At 40.2% G+C, this 19783-nt stretch overlaps 2 protein-coding genes across 2 annotated transcripts; one reads left to right on the top strand and one right to left on the bottom strand.

Moving 5' to 3' along the window:
• LOC138971764 (uncharacterized) lies at positions 1 to 18268 on the top strand. The gene is made up of 2 exons (XM_070344566.1): positions 1 to 325; positions 12209 to 18268. The coding sequence occupies exon 2, from the start codon at positions 12219 to 12221 to the stop codon at positions 13962 to 13964; it is 1746 nt and encodes a 581-aa protein (XP_070200667.1). The 5' UTR covers positions 1 to 325; positions 12209 to 12218; the 3' UTR covers positions 13965 to 18268.
• Positions 6343 to 9737, bottom strand: LOC138971763 (uncharacterized). Its single transcript, XM_070344565.1, has 3 exons — positions 9474 to 9737; positions 8894 to 9077; positions 6343 to 8320 (listed from the first exon to the last, which is right to left on the bottom strand). The coding sequence occupies exons 1-3, from the start codon at positions 9569 to 9571 to the stop codon at positions 7886 to 7888; spliced, it is 717 nt and encodes a 238-aa protein (XP_070200666.1). The 5' UTR covers positions 9572 to 9737; the 3' UTR covers positions 6343 to 7885.
• Positions 18269 to 19783: the final 1515 nt, after the last annotated feature.

The following is a 19783-nucleotide window of genomic DNA, read 5'->3' as shown; positions in this document are numbered from 1 at the left end:
ATAATGCGCCCACCGATCCCTTCACCGCCACACGCAGAAAGTTCAAGCGCCTGCTTTGAGACCCATTCATGTCGTCATTTTCACAGGTTGAGGCGAGACCGTGCCCTAAACACTTATCTGCCTGTACACGTAGGCCTACATCTTTCTCTCTCCGCCATTTGCTTTGGAGTAGCTTACTTTCGAAAGTGGTACTGTTCAAAGTGAAGTGCTTCGAAGTTGAGTTATTAAGTTTCAACACCGCCATTTTTGCTTACACGACACACCCGGTGGCTGTTTCTTCGTTTTCTTCTGTCTTCAGGCATTGTGAACTGCATTAAAGCCGCCGGTAAGTTGCGATTTACATTGTAATCTGTACTACAGCACTCGTGTGAATATGGTGTTCAGAGAACACAGCGTAACTTGACGCTGTCGTTAGAATGGATGACCTTGTTCAACACTGATATGTACGAGGGTACTTCATGAGTGTCGTGTACTTCGACTACTTCGTATACGAGTGAGGTTTTATGGGTCCCCACCACTACATCGTCGTTTATGCGATTTTATCTCGGGGGGGGGGGGGGGGGGCACGAGGTAGAGCTGCAGCCTACGAATGAAGAAGAAGAAGGCTGATTGGCTTTTAGGTGTACACAAAAGAAACCCATGCTGTCATCGGTGTGTGGTTTTTTTTTATAGGTAGGTAGGTCTTAAAAGTTTTAATTCGCTTTGTAATCTGTACTCAGTTTAGCACGGCTATAAATGGAATCCATGGAGACAACAAGGTATACGTTACGCTCTGGTTAAAAAATCAATGAGTACTTACCAATGATCGACATTTCCTCTTTTGTCCTGGAACCTACGGTAAAAATAGATTGCACGTTCTGGTAGTACGGCCTGCTTCTGTAGTAACTCTATAAATGGAAACGCAAGACTGCGTGACTGGGTCGATATTGTGCAATGGTTCATTATATAAAAGGTCAGTTAAGAAAAAAACGTTTGATCTGAGAGGGTGTCATTATTGCGCAGTGTCAATAACATCAGGAAAATTGATTTATTTCTTTTTTATAATGGTTTAATGTACCGCCATGGCAGTGAAGGTGGTGACACTCCTTGTTTCATTCGGCAATCCCTTGTCTTCTCAGACTTTCTCTTCATAACCTCTGTAAGCTTACCCCCATTTTAAGACTCCCTCCTTTTTAAGACCCTGTCTTCTCAGATTTTCTGTTCATAACCTCTGTAAGCTTACCCCCATTTTAAGACTCCCTCCTTTTTAAGACCCTGTCTTCTCAGATTTGAAGGACTGAAATTAAGACCTACAGTGGAACCCGCTTTTTAAGTCCATCACAAATCCGAGAAAATCAGGTAGTTTAGTCTGAATCGCTCTACACACACACACACACACACACACACACACACACACACACACACACACACACACACACACACACACACACACATACACCACGACCCTCGTCTCGATTCCCCCAAGGAGGGAGTCTTAAAATGGGGGTAATTTTACAGAGGTTATGAACAGAAAATCTGAGAAAACAAGGTCTTAAAAAGAAGAGAGTCTTAAAATGGGGGTAAACTTAGAGATTATGAACCGAAAGTCTGAGAAAACAAGGTCTTAAAAAGGAGGGGGTCTTAAAATGGGGATAAACTTACAGAGATTATGAACCGAAAGTCTGAGAAAATCAGGTCTTAAAAAGGAGGGAGTCTTAAAATGGGGGTAAACTTACAGAGATTATGAACCGAAAGTCTGAGAAAACAAGGTCTTAAAAAGGAGGGGGTCTTAAAATGGGGGTAAACTTACAGAGATTATGAACCGAAAGTCTGAGAAAACAAGGTCTTAAAAAGGAGGGGGTCTTAAAATGGGGGTAAACTTACAGAGGTTATGAATAGAAAGTCGGAGAAAACAAGGTCTTAAAAGGCAGGGAGTCTTAAAATGGGGGTAAACTTACAGAGGCTATAAATAGAAAGTCGGAGAAAACAAGGTCTTAAAAATGAGGGAGTCTTAAAATGGGGGTAAACTTACAGAGGTAATATGAACAGAAAATCGGGGAAAACAGGGTCTTAAAAGGGAGGGAGTATTAAAATGGGGGTAAATTTACAGAGGTTATGAACAGAAAATCTGAGAAAACAAGGTCTGAAAAAAAGGGAGTATTAAAATGGAGGGTAAATCTACAGAGGTTATGAACAGAAAATCTAAGAAAACAATGTCTGAAAAGTGAGGGAGTATTAAAATGAAGGGTAAATTTACAGAGTTTATGAACAGAAAATTTGAGAAAACAAGGTCTTAAAAAAGGAGGGAGTCTTAAAAGGGGGGTAAACTTACAGAGGTTATGAACAGAAAATCTGAGAAAACAAGGTCTTAAAAAGGAGGGAGTCTTAAAAGGGGGGTAAACTTACAGAGGTTATGAACAGAAAATCTGAGAAAACAAGGTCTTAAAAAGGAGGGAGTCTTAAAAGGGGGGTAAACTTACAGAGGTTATGAACAGAAAATCTGAGAAAACAAGGTCTTAAAAAGGAGGGAGTCTTAAAAGGGGGGTAAACTTACAGAGGTTATGAACAGAAAATCTGAGAAAACAAGGTCTTAAAAAGGAGGGAGTCTTAAAGGGGGGGTAAACTTACAGAGGTTATGAACAGAAAATCTGAGAAAACAAGGTCTTAAAAAGGAGGGAGTCTTAAAAGGGGGGTAAACTTACAGAGGTTATGAACAGAAAATCTGAGAAAACAAGGTCTTAAAAAGGAGGGAGTCTTAAAAGGGGGGTAAACTTACAGAGGTTATGAACAGAAAATCTGAGAAAACAAGGTCTTAAAAAGGAGGGAGTCTTAAAAGGGGGGTAAACTTACAGAGGTTAGGAGCAGAAAATATGAAAAAACAAGGTCTTAAAAAGGAAGGAGTCTTAAAGGGGGGGTAAACTTACAGAGGTTATGAACAGAAAATCTGAGAAAACAAGGTCTTAAAAAGGAGGGAGTCTTAAAATGGGGGTAAATTTACAGAGGTTATGAACAGAAAATCTGAGAAAACAAGGTCTTAAAAAGGAGGGAGTCTTAAAATGGGGGTAATTTTACAGAGGTTATGAACAGAAAATCTGAGAAAACAAGGTCTTAAAAAGAAGAGAGTCTTAAAATGGGGGTAATTTTACAGAGGTTATGAACAGAAAATCTGAGAAAACAAGGTCTTAAAAAGAAGAGAGTCTTAAAAGGGGGTTCCCATTGTAACACTGTTGATGAGTTAGGTGCGTGTGACATAATAGTGGTAATCAGATGAACAGTCTTTGTAAGGACGACACACATAATGGAAACAGTATTTAAAACCTTGCGGGCACTCAGGCGTTGAGTCAGTCAACAATGCGAAACAGATCACTGAGTGAACACGGCGAACGCTGAAAAAGAAATATGTTCCGGCTGTCAGAAACATTGGACGAACCGCATACCTTCTTTTATAGTGTGCTAATATGTCTCTGTAAATGTTTGCCTCGTGTATATGACTCCGGTTTTTATGATAATTAATAATAGTGTAAAAGAATGTCTGAATAAAGAATGTCTCAAATAATGAAGAGAAAAAACAACTCCAAATATTGCCTAGTTTCTAAATCAGGCTGCCAAAGTCCGGAAATGTATAGTCTTTTTCACATTTTCAGGGATGTTGCTACAAATCCATACCTATAGGACAAATGTCCTGAGTTCTTCAGCATCAATAGGACATTTGACCGCTTTCAGAAAGTCTAATAGGACATTATGAATTTGCGCCAAACAGCTTATAACACATTTCATGGAATTGTTCCAAAGTCATGTGCCCACACACACACACACACACACACACACACACACACACACACACACACGCGCGCGCGCTGTAGAACACACACATAATATAGTAAATACATCAACACAGTGTGTGTATAATGTTGTATTTGTTTAGTTTCAAAGAAACCACAACAAAGAAACCAACATGAACAACTTCAGAGCTCTTACTTTGATTACAAACTGCATGATTTGGATAAAAGTTGAAAAACAAAATGATCGGTTTGATCTAATGCTGATCTTTTGCAGGCTTTAGGGGTTTTTTTCAGCGGCATAATTCAGTGCTTCGTCTCGTATCGAAAACAAAAGCAGACGACAAATTTAGTCAGTTGGAGTTGTCTCCCGTACTCCTGCAGCATGCACTGATCTAAAAATAATCCACCGTAATAGACGGTTATACCCAAACGGCGCATACCGCAAACGGTTCGGGAATTCCCGACAAAAGAAAAGACCCGCACTGGCAACTCCAGTGTCAGCTGAACACGAGAGCGTTCGGTCTTTTAGAAGATTTGTATCTTGAAATGAAAATTAACGAATATCGCGCTGTCCGAAGGAATGGAGTACATATCGGACAATGACCACGCTCAGGCTAAAACGATAGGACATCTGACCGACATGCGGCAATGTGAATCGGACATTTGGGGATTTTCATCGATAAATGTCCGATGTCCGACGCCTAACGACATCCCTGCATTTTAAGTTTTAACCAGAATGTATTTCGCGAGTTAATTCAGTTTTGTTATTTTACCCATGAACAAAAAAAAAGAAAAGAATTGTAGGTTATTGGAACCTTTAATTATTGACAAAACAAAACGTTAAACTATGATTTACTAGTACGTCGACCTAGTGGTCTTTTAAGTAGTACTTTTCTTTCTTTATTTGGTGTTTAACGTCGTTTTTAACCATTCAAGGTTATATCGCGACGGAGGGAAGGGGGGAGATGGGATAGAGCCACTTGTCAATGGTCGACGTTTTGGATATTATCTCCCTTGCCGCCGATTGGCGTCGCTTCGGTTGTAAGGGGCTTCGAGCAGACGCTTCCATCTTTATCCCCAGTCATTTTTGATTTTGTCTATCGACGTTCTGCGACTCGTTAGCAAAGATTAGGATGCCGAGCGGGTGTTGTTGTGTTCCTGGATGTTCAAGGCGTGGCGGCCATACGTTTCCAGAAGATGAGGAGCGAAGGAAGAGTTGGATGCATGCTGTTAGACGCGGAATAGAGTCGATCGTCGACGAGGAAACAAGTGAACTCAAGAAAAAAAAGTTTGCACCGACGAAGCACAGTATCGTTTGCCATGGGCACTTCGTAGAATCTGATTATCACAGCAAGAAACTCACAGTAGATGGTATGTACATTTATCTGTAAATAATCGGGAAGATTGGTGGGGAATCATGAAAAATATGCACACACAACACAGCTTTTTGTTGTCACTTTTTCCATGTGTGTTTCAGGCTCTCGTCATTTTGCTTTCATGCGCCTCTGTTTGACGCTCGGTCTTCTCTCTTTCATAAGCCCTTGGTGGTGTTAGTATTAAAATTGTGTGTGTGTGTGTGTGTGTGTGTGTGTGTGTGGGGAGATGCCAAGTGCCAATCTAAAGATAGATTTTTTTGCGATCAAAATTTTGAGAATGAATACATGTATAATTAATACAGTGGAACCTGTGAATAGCACCCCTCCAAATAGGGCCAAATCTGTGATTACGCTCAATAGCACTGTCAATTTTGGACCAATTTGTCTTTATCAGTATAAGGGCTGCGTCACATGGCAAACACAAACACCGAGAGGCGACTGTTGTAACATGTGAGGAGCAAAAACAGTGTTTTTGTTGGCCGTGTGACGCACGTCTAAACGTGCCTGTGAATACCTCAAAGTAGCACTTCTTTTGGTTCGGTCCCTTGGGGTGGTACTAATTGCAGGTTCCACTGTACTATGAAAAGATGACCTGGTGACCCTGAAGCAGTTTTTGAAGTACATGTATTATAGGCCCTGCTGCGTTCAGTAGTAGGCTGACTAATGTCATGATTATATATTATTATATATGCCAAAATCAAACCCTGCATGTGTGCTGTTTGAGTTTGATGACAAATGCATTAAAATGCTAGTTTAGAACATGGCGTTCTGTTTTACTTTTAGTGGATTTGACTGTGAATGTGTTCGTGTGAGTGTGTGTGTGCAGAACGAATGAAATGAAATTAATCACAAACTGAAGTCAGCAGTCGCTATTTGTACTTGGATTCTTATAAAGAAAAATATGCAAGAAAACTATTTAAAATGTTTATTATTTGAGTTCAAAGGATGTATTAGGTGTAAAAGATGATCCCTCATAGGCCTATCATAACAGGAGAAATCCATCAATGTGAAAAATCAGTTTTTGACACTTTTATATTATATTGCTCGTGAAAGTAAGATAATTATTTCTTTCTAAAGATACACCAATCTTCTAGCTTACATCATTTTCAATCCAGGTCAAAAAGCGGCTGCTGACGTTCAGTTTTATCTACAGGAATAAGACATCCTCAAACAACATTCACACACTTCGCACCAAGACCTGTTACTTGATTGCACACCTGACCTTTACTTCAAATTTATAAATTTTCAAGCTTACATTCACATACATGTACCTTGCAAAACAAAACAATATTCTTTGAAGCACATTATCTAACCTTTACTTGAAATCAGTTATCAAGCATGATCATACACTTTACGTTCTTCGCATACATGTACTTGGCATGGACAAAAAATATTCTTTGGCGCACATCTGATCAACTCGACACCTCAACACAACCTCCTTTTATCCATCGTGTACAGGAAAATAAATTTCAATCAAACAGTAAAAACACAACACAAAAACACTGGCTAACACTTGGATCCACTTAAAAAAAAAAATAAAAAAAATCCACTACAAAGGGAGGTAAATTGATGCATTCACACATGCCGTCATGCCCACATATTTTATAACCAGTAGTACAAACATTCAATCATGCCCACTATCGTAACATAAACAGGCTCATTTTGAGGCGCGCAGCCAGCGACCGTCCGGTAGTTATGTAGGTAAGACTGTAATATTGCTAGCAGTAGCAATGAACATAAACAAAGCGCTTTACATTCTCATGCATTGGGCTATCCTGTACCTGGTTAGGACTAGAGTCACAGCTACCAATCCTGGTGCAAGATCAGTCATTTCCTTCAATTTCAATTTAAGAAACACAGTCCAGCACTATGCATAAGTTAAACAGCACAAAAGTTAATTCTCAATGTCAGATTCCATCTCCTCCTCCCCTTTGTAGGTTCTGTACAGGTGGGTTTCCAGCAAAACGTCACGGAAGTGATTGTCGAAAAATGAAGAAAGTTTGCTGACCATGCCCTCAATGAATGCTTCGTTTCGAGGAACGGTGATGACGACCAACGCTTTGAAGGTGTATACAACGAAGTATGCCTTCTTTGCCTCAGTGCATAGCAACTGTCCTTGCACTTGGTAGAAATAGTCATGGTTTTCCTTGAGGGCCAGGGAGAGAGAGCTATCCGTCTGAATCAAATATGGTACCGTTTTGGGTGAAATCAGTTCATTTCTTGCCGCATATGGACATTTCACTTCCAAAACTGACATTTCACCATCATCTTCTGTGACGATTCCATCTGGTGATGCAGCAAGGAAGGGATGATTTGCACAGACAAAAATGCCACAGTCAGTCACCTCTTTCTTGTGACAAAGTGAAAACCTGCTCACAGCTTCAGGTTCGTACCGCTTGCCGTGCTGGATCGGCTTGGCCGTCAACTTGGAGGGCTGGGTAAGGTTTTCGGCATAGCTTCGGACGTCCGTCCGTTCCGTCATTTTGCAGATCCTTCCAAAATTGGACGAGTGCAGCCTCTTTGTGCGCTCAGCAGTCCACTTCATGTTGCTTGCTTGACCCCGCGTGCTTTTCTCAAGCTCTTCTCGCCCTTTCGCTGTTAGCCCATGGACTCCCAAACTCCTGAGGCACTCCGTCTCATAGTCCGTCTCTCCATAGTTGTGGTCATGCACAAAACCGTACATGTTCACTGCTTCAAACAGGTGAGACACAGGCCTGCTGGACACCCCAGGACACGCCTTCCAGGTGTTCAAAAAAAAGTGTTATAGCCCGCCCTGTCCCTGTACTGCTCCGGCCTTGGGTCCTTCACGATGTTACCACCAAACGGCAAGGTTAGGTTGGCAGCCTTGACTGGTGAACCTCCATGTAACCTTTTCGTTGCGTGGAACTGCTGCAGCTTCTGGGTGCATGTTCTCTCTGTCTTTAGCGCGCCTTCTTTCCTGTAGACTGACAACCCGTACAAGACGGCAAGGACATGCTTGCAATGGGCATCAGGCCCCATACCCGCAGCACACTCGCACTCTGCTGCCAGGACAGCTCCGATGGTATCGAGCTGTATGTTCACCAGGTATGTCACCCCATTTTTCATTTGGGCGTGACACCGTGCTGCCACGAAGTAGCTGTCATTTCCAGCAGCCCAACGGCAATACTGCAGGTAGGTCTCCTCATACAGTGATTTGCTGACCTGCAACACAAATTGAGAGAACAAGAATTAAAATCAATCTAAATATTTCTTAAAACAACTAGAAATAGCTTGGGCAATCTAAATATTATTATATCTGATCTGGGGTGATATCTTTGTCACAGGTACATCTTTTTAACCCTCGAGATAAACTGGGGTTAAAATAACCCTGCGTCACAGATACAGCACCAGTGCTCAGATAACCCAAGGTTAGGGGATAACCCGAATGTTAAAAAATATAAACCTGCAACAAACATACCCCTGGGCTGGAATTCATGTCGGTCGGTTAGTTGATTTTACCAACTGATATGGTAGGTTAACATACCAACATGAATTCCATCCCTGGTTGGTAACTTTTGTCGGCATACGTACGTGAAAAATCTGGTAAATCATTTTATGAGCTGATGTTGGCAGACTGTTGGAACTTGAATTTACTGTATATGTGTTTATTTTAAATATTTTACATCACTATTGAAATGAAAGAAAAGTTGACTTCCTACCCCGTCGGCCCCCTCTCGGACAAGATCGGTGCCACACAGATGTATAAAAAATGAAAAGAAAAAAAATGTTACTAACCTGCTTCAGATCAGCATCTACCGACAGTAGATATCCGTCAACAAGCTTCCTGGTTACTGCTGGCAACGGTGTGTCCAGGTTGATGTCCCGGTATGTGCTAGGTTCTGGAACATCCAGAGAGAAGGCCTTTTCTTGTTGATCATCTTTTCGTCCAAAGTTGGCATTCTTCACATAGGCTTCCAGTCTGAAACAAAACACAAATGGTAGCCTTGTGATTGATGATTCTTCTTTTCAGCACAGAGTAACCAAATTCAACACTGAACAGGCTTGATAAGTTGATTGATGCCACTCCCCCACCCCCCCTCCCCCAAAAAATATCAGGACTTCATATATAATTTATTAACACTACCTGTAGAAAGTATGTGTTGAGAGAGTTCTAGTACTACTACACAGTAGGCCTAAATACTAGCTAGGTCACCATCATGCCAAAGCTACAGGAAAAAAAAATAAAAAAATATTTGGTAGACGTTCCTCTTTTATTATCATTAATGTTTCCCACAACTGAAAAAGAGCCAAACGTTGCAGAAAAGATTAAAAAAACCTTCTCTGCACCGTACGACACACACACGCTTCAACTCACCGATCAACAAGATCGTTTTTCCGGCCATCTTGCTTTGCACCCCTTTTCTTGCATTCTGTTCGAAGGTCAGCCAGCGTCATGTCACCAAATTTCTTCATTTTAGCTCACTGAATGTCGACAAAAGCCCAACAAAACGTTGAAAAGCTTGGGTCACCACGCGAACAAACAATGGTGGATTGCTGCGGAGATTGAAGAGTAAGCCACTTACAACGACAGCGCCGCCTAGCGGCTGCTAAGACTCGGCCTATCGGCAATGTCGCTCATTGTTTCTTGTTCACAAAAGCACTAATCAAAAATTTGCTCCAGGGGCTTGCAACGTAGTACAAGATATGACCTTACTGGGAGAATGGGAGAATGCAAGTTTCCAGTACAATGGACTTAACATTTCTTACATACTGCTTGACTAAAACCTTTACAAACATTGACTATATTCTATACAAGAAACACTTAACAAGGGTAAAAGGAGAAACAGAATCCGTTAGTCGCCTCTTACGACATGCTGGGGAGCATCGGGTACATTCTTTCTCGTCCCAACCAATAATTATGGGACTCCCCCTAACCCGCGGGGGGCCTTTTAAGTAGTAGACAGAGAGACAAACTTATGATATATAAATAATGAACTTGTATCTTAAACGCATATGTACTCGATGACTATACACGCTAATTACTTTACCAACAGCTGTAGACATGCTAAATTAAGTTCCCTGCAAAATATTGTGGTCTAGGACCCCTTCAATGTTGAGATATGTTAATTTTCATTTTGATCTGGATCGTCCTATTTATAGATTTGGCAACACATGTAACGTTGATGCAAGGGAGCTAACACCGCGGCTTTGTTGACATCTTCACTTTTTCAGAGGCTAGAACAAGCTGTAATGCATGTATTATGGTCCGCGCATGGTGACATATCGTCATAATATGGTCTTATGGTGCGTTTGACATCGATTATGGGCAAACTACACTTTGTAAACACGGGAGCGCGTTCATATGCCTTTAAAATCGTGGTTGGAACTCGCTTGCAAGATAACATCACCGGCATCTTGCAAGTGAGTGTCATAACAAGTTCATTAATTGTATCATAAGTGTTTGTGTATCTGTCTACTTAAAAAGACCACTTGGTCGACATACTAGTAAATGTAACGTTTTGTTTTGTCAATTATTTAAAGGCACAGTGCAGCTCAAAGCCTTCGTTTTGCGTTTTTGTTGCAGCTGAGTGCATTTACAGTTCAAAAATCCTCCTATGGTAGTAAAACAAACCCAAAACTACCCAACGACGACATCTGTGAAGCTCGACAGTTTCTTGTTCACGCGAGTGCATAAATTAACCCAGTTATCATAGTGGTGTTTGGTCGGAGTTCGATTCAACTGAGTGATTCCGGCCTCCATTTTGTTTTACACAAACTCATGATGATCATCTGACATAGTTTGCTAATGACGTGTCTTTTTGTGCATGATGTGATCTACCTGATCTAAATTTAGATCCAAAAATAGATCAAGACCAGCCGGGACAGAGTCCGAAATTAATTCGTAAAAAAAATCGCAGTTCTTGACTCTTTGGGTGCAAGTCAATGAAACTTGGTAGTTCTTCTAACGGATAGCTGCCTGAGGTATGACTAAAAGCCCCAGGGGCTCCGTGCACCTGGATTTGACAAGTTCAGTACCTTTAAACTCGATGAAAGTCGCTTGTTCATTTCAATGCTTGTTATTCTCTCATGTGCCAGGAGAAAAGGTTCCGTACAACTCTCACTTACTCTATTACACATGTCGTATGCATTAAGAGCGATTACTTCCCTTTGGTTATTTGATATCTTAACATCGCTCTGCCTCATTCTGTTTGAGATTCTAATTATTTAAACGTTCCAATAACCTACAAATCTTTTATTTTTTTATTCTGAATTTGAAACGTTAGCTATCTATCTGTTTTTGGATATTTATTTCACTCATGAAGCAAAATGACGGTCTGTTTTTGCCCTTTAAGAGCATTTACACGTCAAACAAGAAATATATATTTACAACACAGTGGCTGTCTACACTTCCCTGACCATAGCAAGTCATAGTTTCGTGTTACATAGGCGTTAAACTTCTGTTAGAGTGTGTATAAGCATCCGTTTCACTTGAAGGAAAAAGACATGCACGCCCTTGTTTCCGAAACTGACGGGCTTCCCCGCTTTGCCACAAAATACTACGAGGATGGACAAAATACACACACTCCCACAGAGAGAGCCAAACAAATTTGTGATGGAGCGATATTTTTTACATTAAAAACAAACATACACAATTCATATTGTAACAGTATGACGTGTTCAAGAGTCGTACCTACATGACTTTATGTCGACGGAGACATATGAGAAAAGGACACGTTACTCGAAGTTCATCATCTTGGTGTTGGTGTTGTTGTTGTTGTTGTTTTCGTGTGTAAGCTTGTTCGTTTTTATTAATATTTTTTCATCAAGTAATTTATTAATTTTGTGTTTGTTTGTTTGATTGTTTGTTTGTTGGTTTGTTTGTTTGTTTTTGTGGGGACTTTTTAGTCCGTGTGATTGATGCTCTCATGCTTATTTATAGTAAAAAAACCAATGTTACTTGTGCTTCATTTCTTTTCCCTTTTGAGACATATTACAGAGATCTACAGAGGCTTGGCGTGGCATATTTTTAAATCCTGTATGTGATTCATGCCTTAACAGTTGGAGGAACACATTCGTTGATGTTTCATTTCCTTTTCTTTTTCCATTCAGGTCGATACAAATGGCGTGGCGCATCGTCTTCATTGTGGTGGTGTGGGTAGCGAACTTCAGTGACGGAGACAAGCTATTTCCCAAACCCTCACTGACGCAGCACAGGTCAAGGGTCATGAGGCTGGAGTGTAAACCACCATTAGAGGCCTCCTCCGATTGGCTGGATGTTCACGACATCAGAGTTTTTATCTGCCCGCCTCGCTACGACATCTGTTCGAACCACACCGTAGCCAGCATGACGTCAGCAATGGCGACAGCAAAACTCGGCAAAGTGCTGCCGTCCATTGCCAAGGTCACCTTTTCAGGCACGTGGACCCCCGCAGGATCTCCTTCTCTGACTGTCGAGACGCCGTTCTCCAGCGAATACTACGGAGTCTACTTCTGCACTGCTGAGTACAGCAGCTCAGACGGAACCATCCAGAATTACACGGCAGCAATCCATGCCAATGTGTCTGGCCAAGCCAAATTCTGGAGAGATAATTTTCACATTGAAATCATGGAGGCGCATGCGCTGAACGTGACGTGGCAGTCTCCGATTGGCTCCGCTTTCCAGGAAGGAGTGGTGACGAGGATGCCCACGGACAGAGAGGGAACAGTGACAGCAGCCGCCAGGTCGCTCTTCATGGCTACGGCCAAGAAAAACTTTACCTACGACGACGAAGGGGTTTTGCTTGCACGGTTCGAGCCTCCGTACCCACCTGAACAGAATTACACCATGGCTGTGTATGTTGATAGCAAGATGTGTAGTCCGTTTTGTCAATACTCTTGCAGTGTCCCTTACAAGGCCTGCATAGGTCCCGATGCTCTGTTCTGTGAGTGCAATCACGAAGAAAACGTCGCACCACCTGCTGCTGCAAGCGCTGGTTTGTCTAAAGGTAGTGTAGCCGCCATCTGCTTGGTCATCGTTGTTTGTGTTGTTTTGATCATAGTTCTTTCTATTCTTTTAATACGTGCCAAACTTCGTATAAAGACTTTGCTGAATGCTCGGACAGTTAACGAAGACGTGAACACACGTATTGAAGCAAAAGACAGCAACACACAGACAGAAAATGTTGCACTGGCTACCAAACAGCGAATTCAAGAACCCCCAAACAACCTTGAATATGAAATGACACCAAAGAAGCCGCATGGAAACAAAAGCAAAAACCGCCAACGTCATAGACAAAAAAAACATCCCGATTCTGATACGCCTTCATCGGACGACCCGTTAACTCAAGACATTCATCACAGGGACGAGGACAGCGACTTGCCGGACGAGCCCGAAACTCCTCCTTCAGACGACGCCCCCTCGTCACAAGAGGAAACTGACGACCAAGGAGCAACAGGTGGTGAGAACACACCACTGGTGTATAAGGAATCCGACAATACCCAACCCGGGACTGAAAAGAAAAGGGCGCTACATCCCTCCCCAGAACAGGCCGCTCGTATTTCTAAGACTATGGGAGGTGGTGGTGCCAGACCAAAGGACACGCACCAAAATCCTGCTGCCTCACTCTCGTCCCAACCTGATATGGGAACTAGTGTGTTCAATCCCTCCTCCACTTCAAAATATTCTGATCTAAATCCTCCCCAAGCTGAAGAAAGTACGCCGAAACAACAGCAGTCGAAAGCGGAGTTCGACTATGCAATGAGAGGAGCAGACAATATGAAGGGAGATTACTCGCTCAGGTCGGATTCTAAATCGGCTTTAAACGTGAGAAATCTAAACAACGCAAGAGAACAACCCAAATCTGGCATGGCAGAAACGGATTTGTAGAAAAGTCCGACTTTGCACAGAGAGCAGTCAGGGTGTTGACGAAGAGGAGGGATCGATAGTCTAGCTTATCCCATGTAAACGCCTGACCATCCCCCCCGCGGGTTAGGGGGAAGAATTTACCCGATGCTCCCCAGCATGTCGTAAGAGGCGACTAACGGATTCTGTTTCTGCTTTTACCCTTGTTAAGTGTTTCTTGTATAGAATATAGTCAATTTTTGTAAAGATTTTAGTCAAGCAGTATGTAAGAAATGTTAAGTCGTTTGTACTGGAAACTTGCATTCTCCCAGTAAGGTAATATATTGTACTGAAAGAATGGAAGAATGGTTTCGTGTTCCATGAAGGGACATCGCACAGCGCCGGTCAAATGATTTTGTTTGGAAAGAATGTTAGTGAAGATGTCTCTGTATTGTTCTCGTCAAAGAGAATCTTAGCGACATGTATTAGAATAAAAAATAAATCAGTTGCAATTGTAAATGTGTATGCACCTAACGAAACAAAAGAAAAAGTTAAATTTTTGGATGAGTTGACGGAAAAAATTAAAAGTTTTGAATGCGATGAGATCATAGTATGTGGTGATTTTAACTGCGTGTTGAATAATGAAATGGATGTTATAGCTGGCGAGAATCATTCTGGGGATAACGTTGCCAAATTTAATGATGTGGTTAACACATGTGATTTGTATGATGTCTGGAGGTTTTTCAACCCGGATACAAAGGAATTTACCTGGTCAAGAAAGACTCCGTTTATTGCCAGACGACTTGATTACATTTTGGTTAGCTCCGGTATTTTTGATTTGAACTTTGATTGTGGCATTGTCAGTGTTCCTTTTTCAGACCATAGAGGGTGCCTGGTTCGATTGAAAGTAAGTGAGATTGTACGAGGCAAAGGTTATTGGAAGTTTAATAATTTGATGTTGGAAGATATTGATTATGTTAATGAAATGAATATTTTTATTGAAGGATTTTGTAGCGAAGAATTGGATTGTCAACTGGATTGGGAAATGTTAAAAGTTAAAATTAGAGAGTTTACCATTAATTATAGCAAAAATAAACAGTGTCAAAGGAGAAATGAAGTTGCAGATTTGTGTAATAAACTGAATGATTTAGACGTTTACTTGAGTAAGAATCCTAACTGTAATGATACCCAAGCAAAGCGTGAACACGTGAAAATGCAACTCGAGTTAATGGAAATAAAAAGGGCACGAGCCGCTCAGGTTAGAGCTCGCGCTAAATGGGTCGAGGAAGGGGAGAAAAACACAAAATATTTCTTGAGTCTGGAAAAAGCACGTGCAAATGCAAAGGTTATGGATCGCGTGAAAGATGATGAAGGGCGAGTGTGTACAGATCAAAAACAAATACACAGTGTGCAAAAAAAGTATTTTATGAATTTGTATAGAAAGAAAATAGATATAGTAGATAATGTTGGTAATGTTGACGATTTTTTGCAAGGCTGCAGCGTTCCTTCTCTTTCCGACGAAGATAAGAACAGCTGCGAGGGCTCTCTAACTGCTAATGAACTGTTGCACGCACTAAAACAAATGAAAAATGGTTCTTCCCCAGGTTCTGATGGCATTACAATTGAATTTATTAAAGTATTTTGGTCTCGAGTGAGTATATTTATATCACGTTCTTTTTCAGCAGCATTTGATAATGGTAGTTTGTCTGCGTCTCAAAGAAATGCTGTCATTGTGTTAATTCATAAAGGTAAAAACCTTCCGAGAGATGAATTAAATAATTGGCGTCCAATTTCGCTAACAAACAGTGATTATAAATTACTGGCGAAGTGTCTGGCTTTACGCATGAACAAAGTTGTACATAATGTGATTAATCCTGATCAGGTTGGATATATTAAAGGGAGGCAAGTTTCATCTTTGTTAAGATTGATTGATGACGTCATAGATCAAATGAATGTGCAAGATAAACCAGGTCTTTTGGTCACCATCGACATGTTTCATGCATTTGATTGTATTTCAAAAGACTTTATGATAAATGTTTTTAAAAAATTTGGCTTTGGCCCGGAGTTTGTAACTTGGGTCGAAGTTTTGATGAAAGATGCCAAGAGTTGTGTTAATTATGCAGGCTGGTTGTCTGAGTATTTTCCAGTGGAGTCTGGAATCCGTCAGGGATGTCCATTCTCGCCTTTAGCCTTTGTTTTGGCAATTGAGTTAGTAGCCATTAAGATTAGGCAGAATAAGAATGTTAACGGTATTTCGAATTTGAATTGTTTAAATGATAGGTTTTGGGATGATATGTTAAAAATTGCTTTGTATGCTGACGATGTAACGTTATTTTTGAAAAGCGAAACGGATTTAAAACATGCCTTATTGATTTTTGATTCTTTTTACTACGTTTCCGGATTAAAGTTGAATCTGTCAAAATGTGAAGCCATGTGGCTAGGAAGTCAAAAACATTGTCAAGACACCTTTTATGATTTCAATTGGAAGAAAAAATTAAAGATTTTGGGAATTTATTTTTGTAATGACATATCAGCCTCTGACGTTGAGGAAAATTGGACAGAGCGAATTACGTCTGTTAAGCGCTTGATTGCGGCATGGGAGAAAAGAAATTTGAGTATCATGGGTAAAATTATTGTAATAAAAACGTTCTTGATCTCCCAATTTGTTTATTTTATGCAGGCATTTGTGATCCCTGATAAAGTATTAGCAGAAGTTAATAGACTGTTGTTTAGATTTTTGTGGAAAAAGAAAGAAAATAATAAAAAGGCATTTGAAAAGGTTAAAAGGATAATATTGTGTAGTGATGTCGAAAATGGTGGTTTAAATATGATTGATTTGAAACACATGCAGGCATCATTTTTATTACAATGGGCTGTCAGACTGACATCCCGCAAAGTCACTGATAAGTGGAAATGTGTTCCAAAGTCAGTGTTTTCAATGTACGGCTCAAATTGTGAATGTTTTTATTCAAATGTTAATTTTCGGAGACTAAAGGGGAGTGAACTTGTCAAATCCAAATTTTGGAAAATTGTTTTGAAAACCTGGCTTGATAACAACGTAGGCTTATGTATTGATAATAATTTATTTAATCCGCTTTTATGGAATAACCAATGTTTTGCTTATGCCGGAAATGTACTGTATTTTGAAGATTGGGCGAGAAAGGGTCTTAATAGCGTACATGATGTTTTATACAGAAACGAATTTGTCTCCTATCAGTTCATTTGTGATGTTTTAGGAAAATCCCCACGGAGAATTTTGGAATATAACATGGTTCGTGCTGTTGCTCTGAATGTAATGCACAAGACGATGCACGGAAAGAAAGAAATTGATTTGATGGATATCCCCTTATATCGTGGTAAGAAAGTACATAGCGCACAACAGTTTAGAAAAGAATTAGTAAGTATGAAAGTTGTTGAACCTTGTGCAATTGGCTTTTGGAGGAGGAAATTTAATTATGAAATTGATAAGAAAGATTGGCTGACTAGTTTTGAATCGGTTAAAGAAACAAGGTTGCGTGTATTACAATGGAAATTACTTCACAATATTTATCCCACAAACATTATGTTATGTAAAATGAAAGTTGTGGAGGACAATGTCTGTTCATATTGTAGCAATAGCGTTGATTATATAGAACACTTTTTTCTCTTTTGCCCAGTGGTGATTGAGTTTTGGAAACAGATAGAATTTTATATTTGGGTACATATGGATAAACAAATAGAGTTAACAGTGCACGAAATTATGTTTGGTGTTAAAAATCGAAAAATGCAAGCAACCCTGTTGAAAGAATTGAACCGTATAATTTTGGTTGCTAAAATGTGCATAAGTATTTATAAAAAAACAAAGGCTTCAATTCCTCTCTTTGTTTTATTCGAAAAGCAATTGCAGATCAGAAATGTAAAATTATGACTTTTATTCCTCTTTTTTATTTCTTTTATTTTTCTATTCTTATTTCTTTTATTTTTTTCTCCTTCTCTTCTCATTTCTAGATACGGACCCAAAGTTACACCAAGATGTATATAGTGGATGTCATACTGTGTTTTTTGTGTGTGTATAATTATAATGATATGCATTTTAAATACATATTTCAACGGAAAAAAAAGAAAAAAAGCTATGGTCTAAGCAAATAGTAACACAATCTTGGGGCAACCAAGGAAAATTGTCTAAGGGTACAAGTAAGAAAAAAGTTTTTCATTAATTTTGATACTATATACTTTTTGAGTGGTAAATGTTGAAGGATGAAAGAAAATATATTGTGAGTGGACGGATGCATGTTATTCATTAAAAGCCCCACAATGATGTGCTTGGCAAAAAAAAAAAAAAAAAAAAAAAAAAAAAAAAAATATTGTACTACGTTGCAAGCCCCTGGAGCAAATTTTTGATTAGTGCTTTTGTGAACAAGAAACAATTGACAAGTGGCTCTATCCCATCTCCCCCCTTTCCCCGTCGCGATATAACCTTCGTTGTTGAAACTGACGACGATAAACACCAAATAAAGAAAACGCCTGACCAGACGCAGACGATGGCGGGACATGCAATGGGTAGCACGAAGCATTTGGCATGGCGAAATGAAAGAGGAGACTTCGTGTTGGGAAAGTTTTGTGTTGGACAAGCGCTAACTTTGAACCGTTATTTTGGATCTAGTGAAAAAAGTTAGCCTCATCGTCTCATATCTTGCCCGACTTTCACGTGAGAACATCACTCCACTTGTTCACATTCACAAAATAAACCTGCCTGGGTGCTCTATGTGCGCAGCGGAATTTTTGTTTTTTAATTAAATTCATAAAAGCCACTAGTATTAAGTTAAACTTTAAAAAAAAATTTAATTCATCAGAAAAATTCTAACTCACCACAGGAAGCAGTCAGTGTGTTGGTATTTGGTATGTGACCAAGTTGAGGGATGGTCTTATCCTATGTAGAGACCTGGCCAGCACTGAGACTGTTTTTTAAAGACTACTTATTATGAAGAAGACCAAAACACAACATCAACGGAAAACTAGAAACAACTGAAGAACTAGGATGCAACAAGGGGAGGAAAAGAGAACAGCTAATCCGTACAACGCGAGCAGACGGCAGCGACGTTTTCAGTTTGGGTGAATGGCATTTATACTTGTCTCGTCATGAAGCGAATTTTTCAACCTCAGTTATAAACGACTACATGAATGTTAGTGCCATGGGTTGTACATCAATACTTCAGAGGGGAAGTGGGGTATTTAGTGTGGAGTTACGAGATAAGAAAAGCCAAATGCGAAAGTTTGTGTCAGTCGGCAACTGTGAACTAAGCTCACAGGCACACAAAAACGGCTGTTCCGTTTTACTCCCCTGTTTGTACTACATCTTTCGACTTTAGGCATTTTGTGGTGTTTAGGGACAGAAAATAATAGGTTTAGTCCTGTTTCATCGGGAATTTAGCAGAAAAGGGTATGCTATCGACATTTGTAAAGCTGAAAAACATTCCCGAGAAGAATTTCAAGTTGTCAGTGTATGCTGTTGTCGATCAGTGAAACATCGTGTGGTACAGATGGGTAAACCGGAACCATGCGTCTTTGTTATTGACAATATGCTTTTGGATATTGAGAAAAATGGCCGACTTCCGTAGCATTATGCTTTGATGATCGGAAGAGACCATCCAATCACAGCCCCCGAATTCCCCCACGTGTCCATCAGAATAGCTATATACTTTAATATCATAATAGTAGATTTTATACATATTTGTGAATCGCCACACAACATTAGGTGCGTAAATAATTACATGTTTAAGGTATTAGATATCACCTGCTGGCAAAACACTATATCTCTCTCACACACACACACACACATACACACACACACACACATACACACACACACACACACACACACGCGC

The sequence above is a fragment of the Littorina saxatilis genome, linkage group LG7 (genome assembly GCF_037325665.1).
Source record: "Littorina saxatilis isolate snail1 linkage group LG7, US_GU_Lsax_2.0, whole genome shotgun sequence".
Lineage (NCBI taxonomy): Eukaryota > Metazoa > Mollusca > Gastropoda > Littorinimorpha > Littorinidae > Littorina > Littorina saxatilis.
This window is presented reverse-complemented; position numbering and strand designations above follow the sequence as displayed.